This window comes from Phocoena sinus, chromosome 8 (assembly GCF_008692025.1).
Source record: "Phocoena sinus isolate mPhoSin1 chromosome 8, mPhoSin1.pri, whole genome shotgun sequence".
NCBI classification, from domain to species: Eukaryota; Metazoa; Chordata; class Mammalia; order Artiodactyla; family Phocoenidae; genus Phocoena; species Phocoena sinus.
This window is the reverse complement of record NC_045770.1, coordinates 78,694,310-78,721,645: the sequence shown is the minus strand read 5'-3', so window position 1 is coordinate 78,721,645 and position 27,336 is coordinate 78,694,310. Positions and strand designations below refer to the sequence as shown.

Sequence of the window (27,336 nt, the reverse complement as noted above, 5' to 3'; positions counted from 1 at the left end):
TATGAACTAGCTGACCTCACTTTGACAGCTTGAATAGGCGGGGCAGGGGGCGGGTTTGTTGTTTTTCCACCATGGAAATCAGCAAAAAAAATGTTTGAGCCCTTTACCACCACTGCTTATACTGTCAGTTGCAGTAAGACAGAGACCACATCTTTGTTGTTTACAACGTCTGTGTGGTGCTTCATCTAGTGCCTGCTATATGGTGGGTGTATCTAGACAGATACAGATCAGATAGGAGACTTAGCAAATCCATGTGATGACTCATTCTCAGAACTTATATATGACCTTTAAAATCATAACCCAGCGACACAAAAATCCCCAATTGTGTAGTAACTCTGTTCCACCATTTCCATAATTCCCTTATGAAAAAAAGGAGATGCTGAGAAATGAATTATATATATGGAGGAAGGCAGAATAAGTCATGATTTTTATAAAGTTTCTCTTACTTCAAGGCAGAACATCTCCTGACTGGGGGGATGGAGTTGCTCACAGCAAATAAGTTTAAATAGGATAAATAACCTGATTTTCGTGTAGGGTTTTGAACAGCTATAGTTTTGATGTTTTTTAACCTCTTGCTATTAGGAACAACCATGGTGAAGGAATAAAGAATGCAATGGTGTTTGGGCTAAAGAATTGTGGTGACTGAATTTCTGGAGACTCTGAAAGCCAAACAGTTGTGGGTCATGAAAGAGTCCCTGCGAATCAGGTCGGCATCTGCAGGGCAGTGGCAACTGCATTAAGTAATGATGAACAAGAAGCACACAGCATTAGAGATGATTCTTAATAACAGTATTCAACAAATGGTTAGATAATGCTATTTTTTCCACTAAAAGCCTCCCCTCTTGTCTGCCTGTTTGACCCAGTACCAATTTAAGACCCTATCAAACAAAGATGACAGATTCCAAGGTCCCAGGTTCCACAAGAGTAGTAGTTTCTTTAATCTTTGTGCCTGCTCCAGGATCCCTTTCTTTTTACAGATCCCTTTTTTAAAATTCATTAATGGAAAACATTTTACTTCAGTGTCAAAAATGCCAGTAGCATCTGCTAAACTCTAAGATCTCAGGTCAGGATGAGAAATCCTTTGAAGGCAGTATCTTGCATATCTCCTTGTTACCAAAGGAAGAATCGCTTACCTAAGAAAGACTAAGGAAAATTTGCATCTATAAACACATAAGCATTTTGAGCACTTTGGCAAGTCTCTATAGTTTTTGAAAATATTGCTTTCCAAAGCAGTGATACCACAAAGAAAAATAGTTATAGATAATGTCAGTCCAGAGACCTCTATTTAGGAATTCTAAAAGCATTCTCTTCTAACCCCTTGTGATTTTTTAACTAAATATGTTTCCTAAACAATATTTGCTTTATTGACATACACGTTTATTTTTTAAAAGGCAAAGTTAAATGTTTTAGACAATACAATGGAATAAAGACAAATGGAACTCAATTATATATATACGTGAACTTTACTTATATATGAAAATATCTGAAGTCAGATAATTTCTAAGTAGGGAGGTTTTTTTAGATACATACAAAAAACTTACTTGTTAAGTGGGAAAATAAAAGGTAAAAGACCAGATTCGTAAGTATTCTCAAAATCGATCCCAAGTCACAAGCATAATCCCCATGAAGCTCCCGTGATTTGAGCAGTACTCATTAGGGAGAGAGAACTGAACACGTTTAAATACGTAATGGGGGCTGCTGATCTTTTTATATATTGTTTAGGTTTTGTTTGCCTTTTGAAAGTTTTTCAGAGCAACAGAAGATTCATATTTTCCAACCTAGACATCACCAAGCCCTTTCAAAGACTTGTCACCACTTGTTTAGTGGTGTAGGGAGAGACTAGCTTGCCAGATGCAACATTCGAGGTCTATTTGCTTAAGTTATAAACATATAACACATAGCATTTATGAACTTCCTCTCATCCTCTTCTCTACTTCTCTCCCTCCGCCACAAAATCCCATTTGTGGAGGCAATTAGTAAACAAAGTAGAATTTGCCACCTATAGTGTAGAATGAAATGAGAGGTTGTACATCACACTGTGCACTAGACAAGTCTCTTCTTCCAGATCATTTTTTTCTTAGATTCTCTTTTATTTCTCCTACAGTCCTACAACCTCTAAGCACCTGCCTCCTCCTCTTGGATTTTTTCTTTCCTTAATCCCAACCTCCCTCCCTTTCTCAGCCCAGAATCAGGCCACCAAAGGGATAAAGCCAGCTTTGCCACTTAACATGACTGTGCATCCTTGGAGCAGTTATTTAATCTCTCAAATCTTCAATTTTCCCATCAATAATTATACGAATACTCTGTCTTATTGATAAAGTACTATGTGCCAACACAATTGTATTTTATATGAATACCCATTTGTTGATTCCTTACAAATACCCTATGCAGTAGGCATTATTGACTGTTATTACTCTCCCCCCTTATTTTATAGAGAGGAAATCTGAGGCAAAGAGAATTTAAACAACTTTTCCAACAGCATGTAAGAGGCAGCACCAAACCCAAATTCATGTGTCCTAAATCCAGGAGCTAAGTTCTTAACTATTATCTTATATTAAAAGATTTATATTTATAAAGTGATAAGAATCATACCTATTTCACATGCTTATTATGTAAAGTCCCATGTACTCTTTAGCACATACTATTTGTTAATTACATATATATATATTTTCTTTTTTTTTGGCTGTGCCACGCAGCTTGCAGGATCCCCGACCAGGGATTGCACCCGGGTCCCTTGCAATGGAAGCGTGGAGTCCTAACCACTGGACCACCAGGGAATTCCCATTAATTACTTTTATAATTACTGTTATTATTATTTTTTTATTTTGACTACTTCTGTCAAGTATATAAAAGACTAACATCCTGACATCATAAACAAAAGATCCTCCAATGCCATATCTGTCCTTCAGAACCGAACTGAGGGGTTTATTACATAAATTGAAAGATTCATTCTGTTATTTATGTAAGGAGTTACATGTGTTGCCCCGTTAAGTGGCAACATAGCTCCAATTTGTTTGAATGATGTTTTAGTGCCCCCAGGAGTTGCTCAGTTGGCCGACTAATCCACTGTGTGAAAGTGTTTTGCAAATCTGCAGGACGTCACAAAGGTTTGAGTTTAACGTCACAAAGGTTTGAGTCTATGGGTATACGGCAGTGAAGGCTCCTGAATAAGACTTGTTATATAAATTCATATTGCTCCATACCTGTAGTCTTTCTACAGTCCTTTTCCTATACTCTGTGCTATAGCTAAGTGTGTCTCTTGTCTTGGCCACTGCACATACATAATCTTGTCTAGACTCTACTTTTGTTCATGCTGCTCCTCTAATTGCCCCATCCCTTCCTTTGCTTCCTTTTTTCCAACTCTGCTCTTTTTTCCCCAATAATATTCATGCTTGATACAAAATGAAGACGAAGTGAAAGTATTGCTCAGAGGTGCCTGCTATTACAAGTTGAGTTCTCTTTCTCTCATTCTCTCCTCTCTCTCCCCCCAGATATAGATGCAACTATATGTGTGCATGCATATATACTTATATGATATATAATATGCAATACATAATACAGATACACAGGCATGGAATTTTATACATATTGTTATAAAATGTGTTCAGCTGTTTAACTCTATGTCCAGTAGAGCTAGTTAGCTTCAAGAACAGCTGGTTCTAGAGAGTCAAATGCAGTTGTCAGGATTCTTACTTTCTCTACTATTACATCTCTTCTCTATCTCTTGGCTTTTAATTCTGTTTTTGTTTGTTTTTCTATTTGTCTCATTCCTTACAAATAACTTTCTTCCCACAGTTGGGGAGAGATCATCTTTCCCTATAGTTCTTGGAGAACACCCCAGAGTGGAATTCAGCTTTGGGATCTTGTCCGTCACTGTGTCTGTTGTTATAGACAAAAGGGTGGGGGATTCTGATTGGCATTCTTAGGGTAGGTAAAGAGGGTCAGTACCACCTGAATGTCAAAGGAAGTGATGTTTGGGTAAAACAACAGGAAAAGTCCATTATACCTTGATATCAATGGGCAAAGTTTTATCTAATTTCATTTGAATTAGGCAGAAAACAAAGCCTATTCCAGGTGAGAGTGATGAGGTATTTTCATCTTGTTTTAATGCAAAGAATACAATGAGATGAAGGATACATGATACTGGGGTTCCCTAAACTTTTTCCAGCTTTTTAGGGAGGAGCGTCTGAAGCTTTGTAGTCTCAGCAGCTCATGTGGATTAGACTTGCTGGGTCAGGGGATCCCAGACCAGGCATGGGGAATACCACAATTTTATATTTTGATGTTTTATTTATTGTTATGCCATAGACCCACTTTTTAGTGGTGCAGGTGGTCATGTCCTACTGCACTGTTAAATAGCTGAACAGTATTCAGTTTTATCATTCTATCATTTATTTACCTTCTACTGAAGAATATTTTGGTTTAATTTGCTAAACTATTCTTTGCTATGATTCATCATGATTCAATGAATATCCTTATTCATACATCCCTATTAACCTCTCTAATTGTTTTATTCATATGAATTCCTAGAATTAAAATTACTCAAAAATTTTATCCAATTTCAAAGACAAGCTTGATTTCCTCCTTCTTCAAAAACTTTATCTAAACTCGTAAGGTCACACTAATAACTCTATTCCACCTAAAGCTGTAATGTTTTCCTAATATTCTCTTTCATGTTCACTCATTTAACAAGTTTATTGTGAGTTCCTGTTATGAGGCAGGCTCCGTGCAAGGGGCTGATGTAATTACAAAGAAAAATAATCCATGATCCCTATCCTTTGAGAGAGTAATTGAGTCGAGTAGACAGAGAGGACAAGTAATTACAATTTGGTGTGATTTGGGCTGTACGGGGGTGAGTGCAAGAGCTATGAGAACAAAGATAAAGTGACTGTCTGGAGAAGAAAGGAAAAGTCTTCTCTTCAACAAATGGTACTGGAACAACTAGACATGCAAAACAACAAATGCAAAACAAAACAACTAATGGAGACAGACTTTACACTCTTCACGAAAATAATTCCAAATGGATCATAGACCTAAATGTAAAATATGAAACTATAAAACCCTTAGAAGATAACACGGAAGAAAACCTATATGACCTCGGATATGGTGATACCATTTTAGATACAAAACCAAAGACATGATCCCTGAAAAAAATAATGCATAGCTAGACTTCATTAAAATTCTGCTCTGGAAATAGACAATATCAAGAGAACTAGAAGGCAAGGTATAGACTGGGAGGAAATATTTTCAAAAGACAAATCTGATAAAGACCTGTTATCCAAAATAAAGAACTCGTGAAACTCAATATAAAAAATCCAATTAAAAATGGCATGTGATCACTTAACAAATACCTTTTCAGAGAAGATCTACAGATGGCAAATAAGTATATGAGAAAATGCTCCACATCATATGCCATCAGGGAAATGCAAATTAAAACAACAATGACGTACCATTACACATCTGTTAGCATGGCCAAAATCTGGAACACTGACAACAGTATGCTGGTGAGGATTGTGGAGCAACAGGAATTCTCACTCATTGCTGGTGAAAATGCAAAATGGTACAGCTACTTTGGAAGACAGTTTGGGAGTTTCTTACAAGACTAAACATAATCTTATCATATGATCCAGAAATTGTGCTCCTTGGTATTTACCCAAAGAAATTGAAAACCTATGTCCACACAAAAACCTGCATGTGGATGTTCATAGTAGCTTTATTAATAATTGCCCCAAATTGGAAGCAACCAAGATGTCCTTCAGCAGGTGAATAGATAAAAAAAACTGTGGTACATCCAGACAATGGAATATTATTCATCATTAAAAGTAAATGAGTTATAAAGCTATGAAAAAGATATAGAGGGATCTTAAATGGATATTGCTCAGTAAAAGAAACCAATCTGGAAAGCCTATATACTGTATGATCCCAACTATATGACATTCTGGAGAAGACAACGCTTTGGAAACCACAAAAACACTAATAATAAGATCTGTGGTTGCTGGCAAGGGGGCAAGAGTAAGGGAGAGATGAATAGGCAGAGCACAGAGGATTTTTAGACAGTGAAAATGCTCTGTATATTACTATAATGCTGTATAAATGTCATTGTACATTTATTTCAGCCCATAGAATGTACAATATCAAGAGTGAACCCTAAGGTAAACCGTGGACTTTGGGTGATTATGATGTGCCCATGTAGGTTGATCCTTAGTAAAAAATGTACCATTCTGGTGAGTGATGCTGATAATGGGGGAGACTATGCATGTGTGGGGGCTGGGGGATATGGGAAATCTCTGTTCCTCCCTCTTAATTTTGTTGTAAATCTAAAATTGCTCTAAAAATAGACTTTAAAAAGTGGTATGTGACTTGATTCCTGAAAAATGAATAGAAGAAAGGGGAGAAAACTCTGCGTGCAAAGGCACAGGTCATGGAAATGGGAGAGTGTATTCAAGACCTATTAGGGTGTTGGTTGTGTTAGGAGAAATTGGTACCTGAAAGGACTGTCAAAGAACATAAAGGATGATTCTTATGTACTCTAACATTTGAGTCAGAGTTGCTCTTATGTCCCTATTCTTATCCTCCCCAACTAACTACAAACTCTTTGATGACTGGAACTATATTCATTTTATATCCACTATACTTCAGATAGTGCTATATCCATATACTTTGTATATATGCATGTGTAGGCACCGACACACACACACACACACACACACGCACGCACACGCACACGCACACGAATGACTCAATTAGTCATTCAACTTGTGGTCGTCTTCTCAAAGCCACAGTTTTTTCTTTTCAATGATATATGCGAATTTGGAAATGCTATAATAATGTGCATTTTTTCTTATTGCATAAAAAATAAAGGGAATAAAAAAATCACCTACAGTCCTAGTATACTTGGTGACTCTCTCACACACACAAACAAGTATAATTTTGCTTTCAAACCTGCTTTCTTTTTTCCCTTCTTCACATGTCATTTTAATCAACCTCACTGTGAATTTTTAATAACTGTCATCTCTGTAATCATACATCTATACACGTTTTGATGTTGGAAACTGATGTATCCACCTTAACTGCAAGCACTCCTGGCTAAACCACCGTCATCTGTCAGCTGGGATGCTATAACGCCACCTTACTTCCATCACTGTTCCCCCACTCTCATGTACAGAGTGATCTTTTGAAAACAGAAATCTGTTGAAAACCCTTTAAACTTAGAATAAAATCCAGACTCCCCAGCACAGGCCCCCTGTAATGGTGTGCTTGCTCACCTCTCTGTCTCCTCTCATTTCGGCCATGCTGGTGTTCAGTCTCTGTGTTCCTGCCACACAGGCTACGTGTCAGTTTCTTTCCCACCTCAGGGCCCTCACCTCATGAGGCACCTCTCTGCCTGGAATGCCTCTTTCTCCCACTCCCCCCCTCGGCTGACTTCTCACCTTTCAGTTCTTGCCTTTAAAACCTTCTGAGGGCTTCCCTGGTGGTGCAGTGGTTGAGAGTCCGCCTGCCGATGCAGGGGACACGGGTTCGTGCCCCGGTCCGGGAAGATCCCACATGCAGCGGAGCGGCTAGGCCCGTGAGCCATGGCCGCTGAGCCTGCGCGTCCGGAGCCTGTGCTCGGCAACGGGAGAGGCTGCAACAGTGAGAGGCCCGCGTACCGCAAAAAAAAAAACCAAAAAAAACAACCTTCTGAGAGGTTGCCTCCCTGATCACCCCAAGTAACCCCTCTTCCACTACCTAATGACCCACTCAATGACAACTTGTAAATAGTTATTTACTTGTTGGTTTACTGTTTATTTTCTGACTCTTCCACTAGATGACTACAAGCTTTGCAAGGGTAGGAATTCTGCCTGTTTTATTCATCAAGGAATATCCAGACTTAGTACAGGGTCTGGCATATGATAGGCTCTCAAAATGCAGAGTACACTGGAGATATTAAGGGAAGATTTAAGGCAGTGGTTCTCAAATGCGGTACTAGTACCAGCAGCATCAACATCACCTGAGAACTTGCTAGAAACACAAATTCTCCGGTCTCAACTGGAATTATTGTTATCAGAAACTCTGGGGTTAGAGCTCTGTCATCTGTTTTTTAATAAGCCCTACAGGTGATTTTGATGTTCCCAGTCTGACAACCACTGTTGTAAGGTATCTGTTTAGAAAAAGAAACATACATATTTTGTTTAAAACTTCCCACAGCTAAAATTTCTTGGGATGTGAAATTTGAACCTTAAATATCACCAAATGTCATCTCTCATTTATTGAGAAAAAAATGCCCAAAGATAATTTTAAAAAATATTGTAACCTGACAATTAGTGAAGTTTTGCTTATAGTTTTGCTTTTAAGATAATAAAATACACATATTCTTATGAATATCAAGTAAAATTACACAGCATATACTCTTACCTGAAAAGAGTCCTCAAATGTAAAGCTACTTTCCTATTGATGGCTGAGTATTAATTCCGTTAAAATCAGGTATAATTATGGAAAAGTACATTTCCTACTTCTCTCAAGATGGTTCAAACAATGAATTGTTCTGAATGATGTATCAAACACTTGGTCTTCGAGGTGAATTTTTCCACTAGTGACTTCAGTTATTTTATTTAAGGGGAATCAGTTTTTCACATTTGGAGTGTCCTATGGAATGCAGCCGGTTCGTTGAGCAAAACAGTATCAATGGAATTGCAAAGAAGATCGAAAATTAATCATTGAAGTTGAGACTTCAGATTGGATGCAAAACACCTGACCTGCATAACTGGATAATTGTGACTCTCAATACCATAGAATAAGGCATATACCCATAGAAAGAATACAAATTATGAAGCAGGTATAACTATTCTTTTCAGAAGTTAAAAAGGAACCAAAGGGAAGAGAGAAACAAAATATTGATTGTAATTCTATAATGTAACAGGCATTAAACTAAGTGCTGTTTTTTTAGACTATTGTATTATTCTCTCTCTACCCATTTTTATTAGCTTAAAATCAAAGTTTTCCTGCTTTTTCTAATGAAAACCAAAAGCCAAGCCTTTCTAAGTAGAATAGTCTATGATGGAGTAGACTGTGGTTTTCTATTGGGTTCTCAATGAAATAAATACTTTTTTAATATGTTAGCTTTAAATATAATCTTAGTGAAAGTAATTTACCGAGGATACATTTGAGTATACTTTCCTGCTCACTGATTTTTATATTTTATATACTATATGATGAATCTTTTAAGTACTTATTTTTCTCAAAGAAAAGAACACTTATTTCCATATCAGTGATTATCTATTTTAGGTGATCTAACCTCGAATGCAGATTTAGAAGTTGAACCTCTGTTCTCCAAAGGGAAGCAGTTGACATTTTTAAAACAAATGAAAATAAAGCCTTCAGAATGGGACAAATTAATTAATTTTATCACCTTTAAAAGCATAAGAAAATAAAGACGGCAGGTTGAAAAACATTTTGTTCCCTAGTTTAAATCACAATAAATTTCATAGTTGTGTCACTTATTTATTTTAACATTTAATGTTATATGTTTCTTTAAATTCAGATATTTTCTCAGATATTCTATTTTGACTGAAATTATTTACTAAAGCATCTTGTATAATAATTTCTTAAGAACATCTTAAAAAGACATACTTTTACAAGTGATCATATTTCATGTATTTCTGAATCAAGAACAAATTTTAGAGTAGAACTGGTAAATACCTATTTCATTGAAACCAAAAATCAAATGACTTAAAAATAGTCAAAACTCCAGAGAGGCAGCATCTGTTATGTGAGATAAACACTGCTGCTTAAAATATAACAATTTAGATCATATATTTCTTATTTTTAAAAATACATTTCTAGTATTTTGAAAAAACAGATACACTCATCTCCAATTCTGAAATCAATATCTATTATTCTTAGTTGGCTTCTTACATATTTTTAAGAAAACAGAAAAGTAAAAGAGAATTCCTAGATTGATATATTTATTTAAACATACCGCAGTCAGAGCTCTGGGTTCAGCTGCATTTGGAATCCTTCATTGCTGACAACAGAGTTTCAAATGACAATCTTCTTTGACACACTCTTCAGCATGACAACAGAAAGTTCTCTCTTCCACCACCTGCTTTTCCCATTAGCTAGTGTTACATACTGAACGCTGCACAAAGCATTTGACTGGAGGGTTTTTAGACAACTCTTTAAATGCCTGAGTCTGAATAATGATTAAAAGAAAAAAAAAGATAACTCATCTCTTTATAAGAACTTCTGTATTGTTTTTTATTACTTTATTTTAAGTGGGGTGTTTATGGGGTCGGGTAGGGGGCTGCCTTCATGTGCCCTTGTTTAATAGTGTCTATGTATGATTCACCTAAGTGGCATTTAGTCATATAATGTCAGTGACATTTTGATGATTTTACTGTCATTTTAAATAATCTATCGCATATTCTTAGGTTATTGGAATTAGTTGGGCAGTTTAACATAAAAGGTGGGAGGTATGTTTCAGTCTGAATAATAGTGGTCTGACAAACAAAAAGTTTTTTATTGGTGAACCAGGTAATGTTTTTTTATAGAATGGGTTTACTAGGATTGCCTATATGTTTTTTCAGCTTTTCATGTAAATTGCCTCATTTTCTTTTTCACTAGAGAAAGGTTCAATAGTAACATCTGTAATTTCTGAAAACTCCTACAACTGTTAAACTCGATGTTGCGTCATATTGGTTCTGGGCTGCATATAATGAAAGCAATAGAAGTAACTGCTATCTAAAAAGAAACAAACTCATAAATAAAATTGAAACATTTTGCCCCTTTGTGGTTAACATTCACATGATGCAATGCAACAGAGGGTTACGTTTATTTTTGTCAGGAAAACCTCCACAAGATAGTTTGTAATTGGGACTGACAAGACATTGAACTAAGAGTCAGCCACTTAATAGATATGGCCTTGAATTAATCAGCATGCTAAAAACTGATTTTCCAGTTAGGCCCACATAACAGAACATTTTAACTTCGCACAAGAGTTTGGAACCTTTAAACAACAAATGGTAGATTACTGTAATCCCTGTGTCTAAACTACCTGTGGCATCAAGGGATTAATAAAATCATACAGGTCTCCATGACTGGGAGCCTCATCTGGAATCTTGATTTTCATCTTGCAGAGAAGTCAACAGCCACAAAACAGCTTTTTAAAAATCCACAAGCTTCAGAAGTTATTTAATAAACACAACAGTGCTTTATTTTTGTTGATATTTCCCTTTGAAAATAGTGATAGTTGCTCAAAATAGTCATATTTTGATGGACTCATTTGGTGGCATTAAGAAGTCTGTAGGCCAATGTGAATGGAGGCAAAGGACATGAGGAAGTGAAGGGCTATAAGCAGCAGGGAAGGGATGAGTATCTCACAATTGATTAGGATTTGAGCACAGGAACCTCAATTTTATACTTTCTTGTTAAACATAAAACATTGAGGAAAGCACGATACTCATGGTCCCTAGTGAACATGAGAATTCCTGAGGGATGCAAACATGTTCTCTTACTACCTGATGTGCTTGTCTCATGGCCTCTACAGGCCCTTTTGTGCACCTCCAATGTACTTGGCATAGCGCAGTGCTTAACAGTGTGGTGGCCTCTATATACTTCCCGCCTTACCTAGCTGTATGAGAACAGGGATACTTAGCCATTCCGAGGCTCCATTTCCTCACCTATGAAAAGGGGATAAAAATATACCCTACTTTTTAGAGATGTGATTATAAATGAATACAGGTCATCAATAAAATCCCTGAAGGGTCCTTAATAGATGTTAGCGGTTGTAATTATTTAATATTATCATTATTATTAATGTTCCGACTCCCAATCCAGTGTTCCTTCTGCTACATACACAAACTGGAGAGCGTTGAGGTAGGAGATTAATGAAGTAGATTTGACTTCTACTATGTTCAAATGACATTAGTTTTGACCTGATTCCATTGGCTGCCTTCATTTCTCAGCAGGTAGAGAACTGATTTGATGTGAGCCTATCACTGACTGAATGTATAAATATCAAGTAGAACAATTATCTACACCATTTAACTGGTGTGCCCACACATTAACTTACTGAATTTACTTTCACATCCCATAAACATAAGTAAAATTTCTGCAGACAAGTTATTGCAGGTCTCATTTTAGAGCTAAAGTCCTCCAGGGAAGCTTAGGAGGTCTCCCAAGATGCGCTAAATACTCACAGGGAAAACCAGCAAGCTGGTGATTCAGGAAGCCTCTTCTGTGTCTAATTACCAAGACATTAGTTCCAGGAGACAGAAAACAACTTATGGCATCTTGTTTGTTTTCTGGTATTGGTTATGAAATAAGCCTTCCTATATAGGTACATTTTTTCCTATATAGTCTTCGAGGGAACAAAGAAATGGATCCCAACAAATCCATCCCTCACCTAAATCTACTCTCATAATTAACGTCTCCATGTCTTGATTTCCTAGCCTCCTGCTCTAGACATAGTTGTAGGGGCTTTTGTGGAGGAGGGGAGTAGAGTTCTTTTTTCTACTGATTTACAAGGGTAGTTCCTACACTGTGTAGCAGATGCAGTTGAAAATATTTAGTCCACTGATTATTGTGGAATATCAAGGAGTATACACATTCTCCCTTGTGGCTACTTTTGCTAGAAATATTATTTGTAACCAACTCCCTGTAAATTTTTACTTTTTTGATACAAGAGTAAATTACAACAGCTCAGTCCACTCCTGGATGCTGTGGGTTAGCCACACAATAATAAAATACAGAACTGCCTACTTCAGAGCAACATTTTAGGGGTTTTGAAAGATATGATTAATATATGTGAGTGTATTTCTTACATTTAACTATTGAGCGGGAGTCAGAAAAGCATAGGAGTCAAAGAGACATGCTACAATCCAGCTCTGCTCCTGCCTAGCTCAGAGACTGGGCAAGAAACTTACCTCTTTAAACCTTATTTTCTTCATTAGTAAAATGAGACTACCACTACTTACTTTCATTGAGTTATTATGAGAATTAAATTAGATAATGCATATGTATATATAAAGCTTCCGGTGTGTAAGTGATGAATACTTACTAGGGGAAAACCTAAAATGCTATTTAATGAAGGTTAACAGACTGAAAAGGTGAAATCCTGAATTGTTCTTGTTTCACTAGTATAGCAAAGTGGAAAAGCAGTTTTGGAAAATAGAACCATCTTATTTCAAATCCTGGATCAGCCATGTACCTGCTGTGTGAGATTTTAAAATGGGAATGATAATATTGTAATATTTACTTATGGCTTAAAGTTAAGAATACATGAAGTAAACTTGATGTCATGTGAATTTGACCGATTGGTGTAATTTTTTGTATACAATTCTAATAATTTTTTCTATGAAAAAGAGCTAGATTATTTTTATACAGTTGGTATCAAAGTGCACATATTGTTTTTTTTTAAAACCACCTTCCTATTATATAATCATACACTGCAATCATTTCCCATCATCCTTAAATAATTTGGGGAATTATTTTTCAACATAGTATCACCTTGTTTAAAGGCATTAATGCTTTTAATTTCATCTTGATCCTTTAAGTGCTTTATCTTCCCTCCCCCACAAGTCCGTCACTCACAGTGTGAGAAATATCTTTACACACAATTATTTGGGCTAACATCTAGTTACATTTCCTGAATAGATTTCTAGAAGTGGGTCAAAAGGAAAGATTATTTTAAGGCTTTTAATCCTTATTGTTAAATTACTTTCCAGAAAATTTGGATCAATATACATACCTACCAGCAAGAAATAAAAGCAACAGTTTATAGTGTCAATTCTGAGTTTTATATTTTAAAAAAAATTATAATTTGGTTTAAAAAAAGTTGCTTACATTTGTATTTCTGCAATTACTAGTACTGCTAATCATTTTACATGTTAAAATTATATTGTTTTTTAATGATGTTTTTTACTCTTGCATTCATTAATTATATTATTATGATGTCTTTGTAGAATAAGAACATTAACCACCCTTTGGTATATTCTTTTTTAAAAGTAATTAATTAATTAATTTTTGGCTGTGTTGGGTCTTTGGTGCTGCACACAGGCTTTCTCAAGTTGTGGCGAGTGGGGGCTACTCTTCATTGTGGTGCGCAGGCTTCTCATTGCAGTGGCTTCTCTTGTTGCAGAGCATGGGCTCTAGGCGTGAGTGCTTCAGTAGTTGTGGCTCATGGGCTCTAGAGTGCTGGCTCAGTAGTAGAGGCGCACAGGCTTAGTTGTACCGCGGCATGCGGTATCTTCCCAGACCATGGTTTGAACCCGTGTCCTCTGCCTTGGCAGGCAGATTCTAACCACTGCGCCACCAGGGAAGCTCTCCTTTGGTATATTCTAGTAGGTCAGCTCATCATCACATCTTAAGTTTATCTCTTACTTCTTAATTTTATTGTAATTTTGATACTGGTTAGTATCTAAATAGCTCTATCAAGATTTCCATGATTAATTTTATTGTTGGTGTAGACAAGTCATTTAGAAATGACATTCTTCTAGCTTGTGATTAGAAAAAAATGCTAATTTTATTTTTACATATTAATTTTGAATTGATTAACTATCTTCAGTTCATTTTGGTGTAAGATGTGAGGTAGGCATCTGAAAACATTTTAACCCCTACCAAATTATTGATCAGTTATTGTAAGAACATTTACACATTATTATTATTATTTTTTTGGGGGTGTACGCGGGCCTCTCACTGTTGTGGCCTCTCCCTTTGCAGAGCACAGGCTCCGGACGCGCAGGCTCAGCGGCCATAGCTCACGGGCCCAGCCGCTCCGCGGCATGTGGGATCTTCCCGGACCGGGGCACGAACCCGTGTCCCCTGCATCGGCAGGCAGACTCCCAACCACTGCGCCACCAGGGAAGCCCTGCACATTATTTTTAAGATCAGTATTTCTTTACAATTTGAAATGCTACTTTTAATATAATACACACATGCACACACATTTGGGTTTAAGCAATCCATAGATAATGTGGAGTGATTCTGGAAAATCTTATGCTAAATCTTTGGGAAAACACACACTAGCAATTAGCTGGTGTAGAACATTTTCTAGGGAGGGCTTCTGATGGTCAAGGTAGGCAGTTAAATGGTACCAGGGAGGGAGTTGCCTCCTATGGCTACAGGGAAGATATGCCTTCCTCAGTATCAAAGATTTTGTAGACAAGACCAGGTATCCTTTTGGCTGCTTAAAAAGGAGTCTTCTTACTACTAGGCAAGAAGATAAATTTAAAACACTAGCTAAAATGATTAAGAAGCCAAGATGATTTGCTGGATGTCCCATGTTTATATAAAAATTAAATATTTAGGGTACCATTTCCCACAGTGAAATTATCAAATATAAATATGAAAGTATTATTTCAGGTCCTAAGTTAGGGAGATATTAACATTTTCTTTAGAAACTATCTCAATAAATGCAGATAAATAGTATTTAATTTCATGTATAATTTTGTCAATTGAAGCAGCCATTTAGGGCCAAGTTTAGTCATTTATCTTGTAGTTTAAGTTAACGTTATCTTACATTTGCTGGGAAAAAGTATGCAAGTTCAGAATATCAGTATATGTATGTGATTTGGAGGCAAAGAGCCACTGAGCCAAGTTAAACAGTTGCCAATGCCCATGTGAAAGGTGTATTGTAGAAGACTACAGAGGCCATCTCCCTGCACCTTTGCCATCACATGATCTGTGTATCCATTCTTAAGAGAAAATTATTCCTGTTACCAGTTTAGTTAAAGATGAACACCATCTACCAATTCCAGTTGACACAGTCAAATTGAATAGCCTTGTGATTTAAATTTAATGAGCTGCTAAAATATCCATATCAAGATTTTCCTGGTCTATGACCTCTTTCCTGTCTGACTTGATACCCAATGTTGAGAAGTCACTGTAATTTGGAGTATAGATTTATATTCCCAGACATTATTAGCAACATCTGTAGTTATTTTTGGCATCCTGAGGGACAGTAGCAGCAGCAAACTCTTCATTAATGTCTAGTACACAAGCCATGGATTTTGCTTCACAGCTTTGCTCCTTTTAACCTAGATTAATTATAGACATTCCCTGTCCACATCTAGAGGCCTCAGCTGGTATGTAGGACATGACTCCTTGATGGAGAGAGGGATTTTGTTTCTCAGTACCATCCAGTTGGTTATAGGACCTTATCTTCAAGTGTTATTCACAGTGCTATCTATACTAATGAGACAGAGAAAGGCAATATATATCCAAACTATCTTAAAAAACAATCCTTCTCTCTGACTTGCTTGCAGTCAGCTCAGGAGCTCCAGTCTATGAATTCATAGAATTGTTCCTTTTCTCACATTACACTATACATTTGCTTCCTCAGTTTTCTTGTCCACACATGTGTTACAGAACCTTTTTGTCAAAATGCTAGAAAGGAAATAAACTTGCCTTTAAAAAAGTTAGTTCTTTACCAATTTTAATGGGTGTTTGGGACACTGCTAATGATACACATATGGTTCAACTGAAGGTAATCTTGGAATTCTGCACTTATTTAAAGGTATAAAAAACTACTTTTGTAAATAGAGTTTAAAAAAGATAATTTCAGAAAGTTTTAGATGCCTAGATTTTATGCAATTTAGGTTATGACATTTAAAATATACTCGGGATCTATAGAGTTAAATGGATAATATGAGTATCTGTGGAAAACTCAGGGACAATTTTGCAATTCTTCCCATTCTTGTGATGAAGAATTCACTATATATTAACAATCACTGGTATCAGCAAATATGATATTCTCTAACATTTATGGCTGTCTCCATTATCTATTGCTGAGAAATAAACCATCCCCAAATAATTTTTATTTAGCTCATGATTCTGTGAATAGGTTGGGTCCAGCTGTGCAGTTCTTCTGGTCTCAGCTAGACCTTCTTATGGGTCTGAGTTTCCTGGTCTTTGCCACTGGATTTTCTCACATCTCTGTCTCAGTTGGGGCAACTGGACTCACTAGGCTCTGGTCCACATGGCCTTATCTTCCTGCAGGATAGCTCTGACTTATTCAAATGGTAGAGGAAGAGGCTCAAGAGGAATAATGGGAATGCAAGGTCTTTCGAGTTCAAGGTTCAGCACTGGCACATTGTCACTTCTGCAGCCATCTATCGGTCAGAGCAAGGCCCAAGGCCAGTCTAACAGAGTCAAACTCTTGGATGGGAGGACCTGCGAAGTCTCATTGAAAACAAAGTAGATATAGAGAAGAGAGAAGGGCTGTGGCCAATTTTTCTATCTACTGCAATGCCCATGAGATACTTAAATATGGCTTTTACTATAAAGCTTGAGGCTAAATAAATCTAGACTTACCCCATATTTAGTATCATCTCTAATTTCTAGAGCCTCTTAGCTTTTTCCATGTATACGTATGCCCACCTCCTGAACTGTATTACATGGAAATCAAGACCTGTCCGTGTTTGCCATCTTTCTCTGTTCTCTGTCCTATAGTGTCAAACTTTACTCACAGTGGGTTCCAAGTAAATGAAAAATGTCCTATTAAGTTATCAATATCACTTCATCATATTAGATATCAGCATCACAGATGAGTTTAATCTCTAAAATATTAAACAATTTTAGTATAAGTGATATGTGTTAAAAGTTAATGATTTGAAGCAAAATATTCTAAAGACAATTCATTGTTCTGAGTTCAATTTTAGAGCAAACTGTAGTGTCTTATAAATATTTGGCTTATAAAAGTATCATAAGCAGTGGATATATGATCAAAATAAAATTCACCACACTGATTCCAGATCATTAAGGAAATTTTGCACAATGGCTGATAAACCAAATTCTCAAGCGGATGTAAAGTCTATCTACACAATGCCCAGTACTCTAGTCAGATGCATTTCTATATTTGTTTGTTTATACTGTTGATAAATTCAACAGAGTTTCTTCATAATTTAAATATAAGATACTACTTTGATAGATATGGAGTTATCTCCTAGAACCTAGTTTACAGCTGATGACAAATCTTATTAGAAAGCTGTATTTGTTTTCTGTAATGCAATACTTGCATTACTTACAATGTAGTTTACATTAGGAGTCATTTTCTTCTGTGAGTCTTTGCTCCCTTCCTGTTGACTCTTCATAAAATTGCTTTGTCATCTCTAAAAGGTCATCTCTAAAATGTAACCAAATAACTATTGTGAAGAAATAAAATATCAGTTACACTGTATAATATGCATGGGACAGGTTGCAACCAGTACAATTATCCCAAGCAAATAATGTGAGGCACAGATCATCAGCTATACAATTAGATACATACAGATTAATACATGCTAATTTAAACCATATGAAAGTTGCCATTTTTTAGGTCACAAGTGAATGAATATTGTCAATTTCATAAGACAAACCTTAAAATACACACACATATAAATGTGTATACACATATATGCGTATCATTTAATGATGGGATGGAGTAAGAGGAAGGTCAGCAAAGTTATAAATTGACGGTTATCCAGATACTAGGTCAAACAATAGATATATAGGTCATTGCTTTTTTGAGGTTCTCTCTGATAAATGTACACAAAGACTATATCTAAGAAGATTATTTTGCCCTTCATTTATAGATAAGCTTTGCAAGCAAGTAGCCTAGTTAAATGGATTTTAAATATCTTTTTTTTTTTTTTGGAATAGAAATATTTGTGCAAATTGGATTTGTGATGCACCCTAACCTATGAAATGGATAAAAGTGGACATATTTACATAGACGCTAAAAGAGTGAATCCAAAAACATCTAGGTGAGGCATTACATTTTCGAATTTGAATAGAAGTGCAGTAAGACTAACAGGACATTAGGCTAGGATTTCTTGGATTGAACAGCTGTGGCATGTTACCATCATCGCACATTATTCTCTTATTTTTCTGTCAAAAACAAAACATGCATGCAGGTTTAACTATTTCTTCTTAACTTTACTATTCTAAAGTTCAAGTCTAGTCAAAGCAAGATTTGGGAAATGGCTACAGTTGAGCAGAAATGAAGTGGCGGGTATCATTGGTGGTACGTGCTAAATTTTAGAGAAGCTGATAACACAAATTTTACTTAATCTTAGTTCATTTTCTAATTATGTGAAACATATTGTGTTTGTCTTCCCATTCACTGGTGCAATAAGTACCTTAAGGAACAACATCTGCTTTTTCTCAACTTTTCTTATAATTTGTCTCAGGCTCAGGTCTCTTGAAACAATGCTGTACAGATAGGAGAGACTCTCCTATGCCAATCAGAGAGACATAGGGAGGCAGATGAAGTAAACAGAGAGAGAGAAACTCCTGATTTGTGAAGATAACCTAAGTATTACCAGCATAAAATTGTAAACCCCCTTTAACAAAACCAAACCAAAGAGGAATGAATAAATCTCACACAAACATTTATATCTGTATCTACTTACTACAGTTCAGAATCATTATAACAGTAATGTTTAAATTGTGCCATATTTCTTCACTAACACATTGATGGTGACTAATGAAGGGATTTGAAAAATTAATCCAGGTCAAACTAAATCAAACATCACAGAAAAAGATATTTTCAGGGACGTGATTATTGGCTATTGTCCATGCAGTGATAACCAAAAGCTAAGTCATTTCTTGGGTTAAATTGCATTTAATATCCAAATTTCTTTTACAAAGTCATTCCCACTTTAATCAATAAGAAGCAATTTTTAAAAAGTGAGCTTGGACTGAGTCAGAATTTCTATTGAAAAGTATCAACAGGGGATGGTATTCGGTGCTGGATGACCATATTCAGATGCTTTGAAGAATCCGCAAGAGAATTTTAGGAATGGTGGGATTGCTGGAGCCAGGGATTTTTAAAACGAAACCCCAACCCAGTGACTCATTTGCTGATGAACTATAGTTTCAATGAGGTGTTCTCAACCTCCAAGTTGTTATAAAAACCTTCCATATAGTTCAATATCTGTAAACCAATCAATGTGATACACCACATTAACAAACTGAAAAATAAAAATCATATGATCAGCTCCATAGATTCAGCAAAAGCTTTCAACAAAATTCAACATCCATTTACGATAAAAACTCCTACCAGGGACTTCCTGGTGGTACAGTGGTTAAGAAGCCGCCTGCCAACGTAGGGAACATGGGTTCGAGCCCTGGTCTAGGAAGATTCCACATGCCGCAGAGCAACTAAGCCCATGCACCACAAGTACTGAGCCTGTGTTCTAGAGTCCAGGAGCCACAACTACTGAGCCTGCACGTCACAACTACTGAAGCCCACGCGCCTAGAGCCTGTGCTCCGCAACAAGAGAAGCCACCGCAATGAGAGGCCTGCACACCACAACGAAGAGTAGCCCCCACTTGCCGCAACTACAGAATGCCCGCACAGAGCAATGAAGACCCAATGCAGCCAAAAATAAATAAATAAATAAATCTACTAAAAGAATAAGAATAAAAAATAAAACCTCCCACCGAAATGGGTATAGAGGGAACATACTTCAATATATATGACAAACCTACAGTTAACATCATACTCAACAATGAAAAGCCGAAAGCATTGATTCTAAGATCAGGGACAAGACAAGGCTGCTCATTCTCACCACTTTTATTCAACGTAGTATTGGAAGTCCTAGCTGCAGCAATCAGACAATAAAAATAAACAAATGGAATCCAAATTGGAAAGGAAGAAGTAAAACTACCAATATTTGCAGGTGATATGATACTGTACATAGAAAATCCTGAAGATACCACCCAAAAAAACTACTAGAACTCATCAATGAATTCTGAAAAGTTGCAGGATACAAAATTAATATATGGAAATATGTTGCCTTTCTATACACTAACAACAAACTACCAGAAAGAGAAATTTTTAAAAAATCACATTTACAACTGCATCAAAAAGAGTAAAACACCTAGGAATAAATCTACCTAACAGTGTAAAAGGCTTATACTTGTAAAACTGACACTGATGAAAGTAATTGAAGGCCACACAAACAGATGGAAAGTTATACAATGCTCATGGATTGAAAGAATTAATATTGTTAAAATGACCATAGGGCTTCCCTGGTGGCGCAGTGGTTGAGAGTCCACCTGTTGATGCAGGGGACACGGGTTTGTACCCCTGTCTGGGAGGATCCCACGTGCCGCGGAGCGGCTGGGCCCGTGAGCCATGGCCTCTGAGCCTGCACGTCCAGAGCCTGTGTTCCGCAAAGGGAGAGGCCACAACAGTGAGAGGCCCGCGTACCACAAAAAAAAAAAAAGACCATACTAATCAAGGCATTCTATGGATTCAATGCAATCCCTATCAAAATACCAATGGCATTTTTCACAGAACTAGAATAAATAATTCTAAAATCTGTATGGAAACATAAAAGACCCCAAATAGCCAAAAACAATCTTGAGAAAGAAAAGCTGGAGTTATCATGCTATGTGATTTCAAACTATACTACAAAGCTAAAATAATCAAAACAGTATGGTACTGGCACAAAAACAGACACACAGATCAATGGAACAGAATAGACAGCCCAGTAATTAACCCACACTTGTATGGGCAATGATTCTGTGACAAAGGATACAAGAATATACAATGGGAAAAGACAGTCTCTCCAATAAATGATGTTGGGAAAACTGGACAACTACATGCAAAAAAATCAAACTGGACTGCTTTCTCACACCATGCACAAAAATAAATTAAAATGAATTAAAGACTTAAATGTAAGACCTGAAGCCATGAAACTTCTAGGGCAAAATATAGGCAGTATGCTCTTTGACATCAGTCTCAACAATATTTTCTGAATATGTCTCCTTAGGCAAGGGAAACAAAATAAACAAATGGGACTACATTATATTAAAAAGCTTTTGCACAGTAAAATAAACTATCAACAAAATAAAAAGGCCACCTACTAAATGAGAGAAGACATTTGCAAACAATATTTCCAATAAGTGGTTAATATCCAAAATACACAAAGAACTCATATCAAAAAAACAAAAAAAATCCTATTAAAAAATGGGCAGAGGATTTGAATAGACATTTTTCCAAAGAAGACATACAGATGGCCAACAGGTACATGAAAAGATACTCAGCATCAGTAATTATCAGGGAAATGCAGATCAAAATGACAATGAGATATCACCTCACACATGTCAGAATGGCTGTTAGCAAAAAGACAACAAATAACAAATGTTGGCAAGAATGTGGGGAAAAGGGGACACTTGTGCACTTTTATTGGAAATGTAAACTGGTGCAGCTACTATGGAAAAACAGTATGGAGACTCCTCAAAAAATTTAAAATCGAACTGCCATATGATACAGCAATACCACTCCTGGGTATTTGCCTGAAGAAAACAAAAACACTAATTAGAAAAGATATATGCACCCCTATGTTCATTGCACCCTTGTTTACAATTGCAAAGATGTGGAAGCAACCTACGTGCCCATCAATAGATGAATGGATAATGAAGATGTGGTATATATATTATATGGAATACTACTTAACCATAAGAAGAATGAAATCTTGCCATTTGTGACAACATGAATGGACCTAGAGGGTATTATGCTTAGTGAAATAAGTCAGACAGAGAAAGAAAAATACTGTATGATTTCACTTATATGTGGAATCTAAAAAACAAAACAAATGAACAAATATAAAACAGAAACAGAGCTATAGATAGAACAAACAGGTGGTTGCCAGACAGGAAGGGGATGAGCGGAGGAAAGAAATAAGTGAGGGAGATTAAGAGGTACAAACTTCCAGTTGCAAAATAAATGAGTCACGGGTATGAAATATACAGTGTGGGGAATATAGTCAATAAGTATGTAATATCTTTATAAGGTGACATATCATAACTAGACTTATCATGGTGATCATTTTGAAACGTATAAAAATACCAAATCACTGTTGTGTAACAGAAACCAACATCATGTTGTAGGTCAGTCATACTTTAAAAACAAACAAAGAATCTCATAGAAAAAGAGATCAGATTTATAGTTAATAGAGGTGGGGAGTGGGTGAGGGGGAATTGGATGAAGGCAGTTACAAGGTAAAAACTTCCAGTTATAAGATAATTAAGTACTAGGGATGTAAGGATAAAACATGATAACTGTGATGAACGCTGCTGTATGCCCGTATATGAAAGCTGTTAAGAGAGTAAATTCTAAGAGTTCTTATTACAAGAAAAAAATATATATATATTTCTCTTTGTTTGATTTTGCATCTATATGAGACAATGGATGTTCACTGAACTTATTCTGGTAATCATTTCATGATGTATGTAAGTAAAAAAATTATACTGTACACCTTAAACTTATAAAGTGCTGTGTCAATTATATCTCAATAAAACTGAAAGAAAAACAAAAAATTTTGTCAAGTAGACCACATGATTCTAATTCTAAAGATGATGAAAACAAGGCTAAATGAGCTTAATTAACCTGCCAAGTTACCACAACTATAAGTACTGGAACTGTCATTCAAATCTTGGTCCACTTGTTACTAAAATCCATGTTCTCATTAAAACATGGTGCCTTTCAAAAAACAAGAAACATGAAGGAATAAGCCTCTAAAGAAAATATTACTGAATAATTTCATGTTTCAGAATGTATAATTCTGTTTGATAGTATAAATGAATACGATGTCTACACATAACTTTTCAATTTTAAGTCATTAAGATATATATTAACCTGTGTGGCCTCTTATTCTCTCCAGCACAATATCGATTAAAATTGAAAAGAACTGAATGGATTTAGAAGTTAGAGTCTTCAAATGACTTACTGATTGTTTAGTTTGCATTACCTTAGGCAATCTGGGCTTGGGTTCAGAATTATTTTGGGGGACAAAGTCTTTAATGAGGCGAGATCGGTCATAATTAGCATGTTCTGATTCATCCGTGTAATCCTTATCTTTTCCTAGGGCTAGAAAAGAGAAAGAGAAAATTACATCCATTTTTATCCTTCTTCCTTTTCTCTCTCTTTAAATATACTAAGCTCTGTTTTTTCATGTTTTCCCAAGGTAACCAGGTATAATTTTCATATGACCCATGCATCTAATAAATAAGCAAAAAATGGTAGTAACGTGGAATCTTGCCTGTTATTGGATTAATGTCAACACTCCAGTAACTTGCAAAAAAATTAAATGCATCTCTGTTATTTAATGTACTTAAACTTTTTGAAAACAAAATTAGAGTCATGCAAACACCATTGGACACATCATTTCTTTTGAACTTGAAGATGGAGATATTTGCAAGAATTCAATAGAATAGAATTCAAATTCAATAGAAATTTGTTTTTAAAGCAAATTTTAAGCATTTATTTGCTTAATTAAAAAAATTATTGATTTTGGTCATTTATTTTTTTAAAATTTGCAGTTTTATAAATGTGAATTTGAAGAGAGTAAGAAGTCTGAGAAATCATAGAAGAAAAGCTAACAAACTTTACAAGAAAGATTTAAAAAATATTAGGAGATTGAAATGAAACCACAACATCAAAAAAGGAGGAAGAATATTGAAATATGGCAATTACCACTGGAATAATCAGAAAGGGTAAACCACAAACATAAATCACATGTAAGAACTTATATGAATAATGAGCAAGCTATAATCAATGTAAAAGAGTATAAAATAGGAAATATCCATGGTGGTTGGGATTTGTGTTCCAGGTGATACAAGTATCTCTTCAAATTCAAAAAGATTCTTAAATATTTAGTCTTTTCAAATAAATTAAAATGTTTTGGAATTATTTTATTCAATGTGTTGATACTTATCAACAACGAATTTTGATACAGACAACTATATATAGTGTTTTCAAGAGTTCAGTTGTGTGACTTAGCATTGTAACAAAATAAAATAATTTTGTTTACACTACATGCATTAGTTTCTTTTATTAGTAATGCTTAAAATCTGCTATAACATATGGAATGTGATGCACAGCTAGCAGTATCAGGTTATTAGCAGTGGTATGAACTAAGAATGAACAGATCACAGTACATCTTAGGATGTAATTAATTACCAATTATGTTAAAATGCTCTAGGCATTTCAGTTATACCTACAGCTATTAATAATAGCTATCACTGATTGATGGTTAACATTTGCTGAGCACATATTAAGAGCCCAAAACTTTACACATATAATTTCCTTTAATCCTTATAACAACTCTATGAAGTGTGTATGATTTTTACCTACCCTTAATAATAAATAAACTAAGGCATATGGAAATTAAGTAGCATGGCAAAATCACTAAACCAGTAGGGGGTGCATCAAAAACATCCAGATTGACTCTGAAGCTGATATTTGTGAATATATCAATACTATAATGTTTCCCTAGATTTAGGTAAATTACATTTCATTTATTTAACAATTATTTATTAAACACCTATGATATGCCGATATTCTTTTAGGACATATAGCAAGAAACAGAACCCTGCCTTCATGGAAGATTCAAGTAAGAGAAGAAAAAACAATAAGCAACAACAAAAAATACATAAAATATTAGGTATGCTTTGTGGTCAGTGCATTGGAGAAAAATACAGTAAGGAGGAAAGATGCCGGTGTACAAGGTGGAGAGAACAGATGTTATTTTAGTACAGAGGATTGTGGTAACATTTGAGCAAAGACCCGATGAGGTGAGGCAGTAAGTCACACAGGTAAAGTGGAGGAAGAATGGTCTAGATGGAGAAAGTAAAAAGTGTAAACAGCAATAGGTAAACGACATATGCTATTGAGGAGAGTGCACTGGCCTGTGGGTCACAAGACCATCATTTCTCATCCTAAATCTGCCATGTCCTAACCAAGTAATTTCCTTTCCCTGAGAATCTATTTCTTCATCTGTAAACCAGAGATTTTTGAAGAAATTTTCAAAGAGTCCTCAAACTCTAATAAAAGTTATTTGATTACTAATTTAATGTTTATAAAAGATAAAATTCCATTTATGTTAATTAATGCATTTCATTTCCCATGGAACACAGTAAATAAAATTTATAGAAGTTTTTCACTCATTTAAATCTTATTCCACTCACAATTTAATTTTTATGCAGAGGTTTTAAAATGTCATTTAGTTTGACTTTCTTTCTTTTCTTTGTCTTTAATTCTTATGACACAGACATTCCTAGAATAAGAACATACCTACATCATCATCTTGCTGGAGGAAAGCTCAGTTTTAAAAGACGTGCCAAATGCCACAAATTTCACAAAAACTTTTAAAATCTTCTTCTGTTCCTTCTTGCCCCAAGGCCCCAACTAGAACTGCTCATTTTTCTCTTCCAAACTGCATCATTTTTTCCCCCCTTTTCTTTTCTTTTCCCTCTCTTCCTCCCTTGTCCTCTCTCTTCGTCTTTTCCTTCCTCGCATTTTTTCTTTTAATGGCTCCTTTTATTTTTCTGAATTTAGAAAAAATTTTCCTAGGGCCATGTTCTCTTAATTACTTGTTTTTTTAATTTACTACAGAGTCCAGTACAGCTTGATCATTAGTAGATGAGTTAATAAAAAGAAGAAGGAAAAAATGTACTTATTTTGGAAAATCTTGATCCTAAATGATATAATTTTAAATTCTCTTTTATTGTTAGGAATGTAGATATGTTTATCTTTCTTATTGTCATTTTCCTTGACATTACACAAAAGGATTCTTCTGTTATATAACAATAGCTTTCTTTTTTTTTTTTTTTACTACTATGAAGATTGCAAACTCCTGTCCTCATAATGTAAATGGTACCACTGTCTTTCACAATGTTCATACAATGTTCCTCAGCTTAGAAACTAGGAATCTCTATCCTTAGTGACTTAGTATGTATTATTCCTGAATATAGAAAGTTCTTAAAGTTGTTTGTGTTCTTTTTTAAAATACTTGATTTTTTTCTCACACTAACTTTATACACAGTATTACTTACAGCTAATGATGTTTAACATGGATAGCTAATAATTACTTAATGTATCAGGTATCCTTCATTCATTAAATTAATATATTGAGTTCTGCCGTGCAGTGTACCAGGGACTATTCCAGGTTGAGGATACAGTAGGAACCACAATGAACAAAAATCTTTACCTTCATGAAGTCGACAGTGATGAAATTAAAGAAAGAACAAATATACCACTTACATATTAGAAGGTCATATTGTCAATAAAGAAATATAAAGGGCAGGGAGATAAAGAGTATGGGAAGGGCAGAAATTTGCAATTTTAAATAAAATTCTTTAAGAATGGCTTCCCTGAGGTAAAATTGGAGCAAAAATGCCAATTGGTAATATCATCAGGCAAAGGGTACAACAAATGCAAAGGCCCTGAGGTGGGAGCATGCTTTCCTTGTCTGTTCACAGACAAGGAGATCAGTGTGGCAGTGAGGAGTGAGCAAGGGTGAGGGTGGCAGAATAACCTGTAGAGTGGTAATGGAGGAAGTGGGAGCACATCAGGATTGGGGCCATTAG

General features: G+C 35.6%; 1 protein-coding gene across 1 annotated transcript in view; it reads right to left on the bottom strand.

The window, feature by feature from the left end:
* The window catches only part of ANO3 (anoctamin 3), a 440,374-nt gene that overhangs the window by 160,489 nt on the left and 252,549 nt on the right, over positions 1-27,336 (bottom strand). Inside the window, 1 exon segment of the mRNA XM_032640382.1 lies at positions 23,718-23,836. Within this exon segment, the coding sequence (XP_032496273.1) occupies positions 23,718-23,836 (119 nt within the window).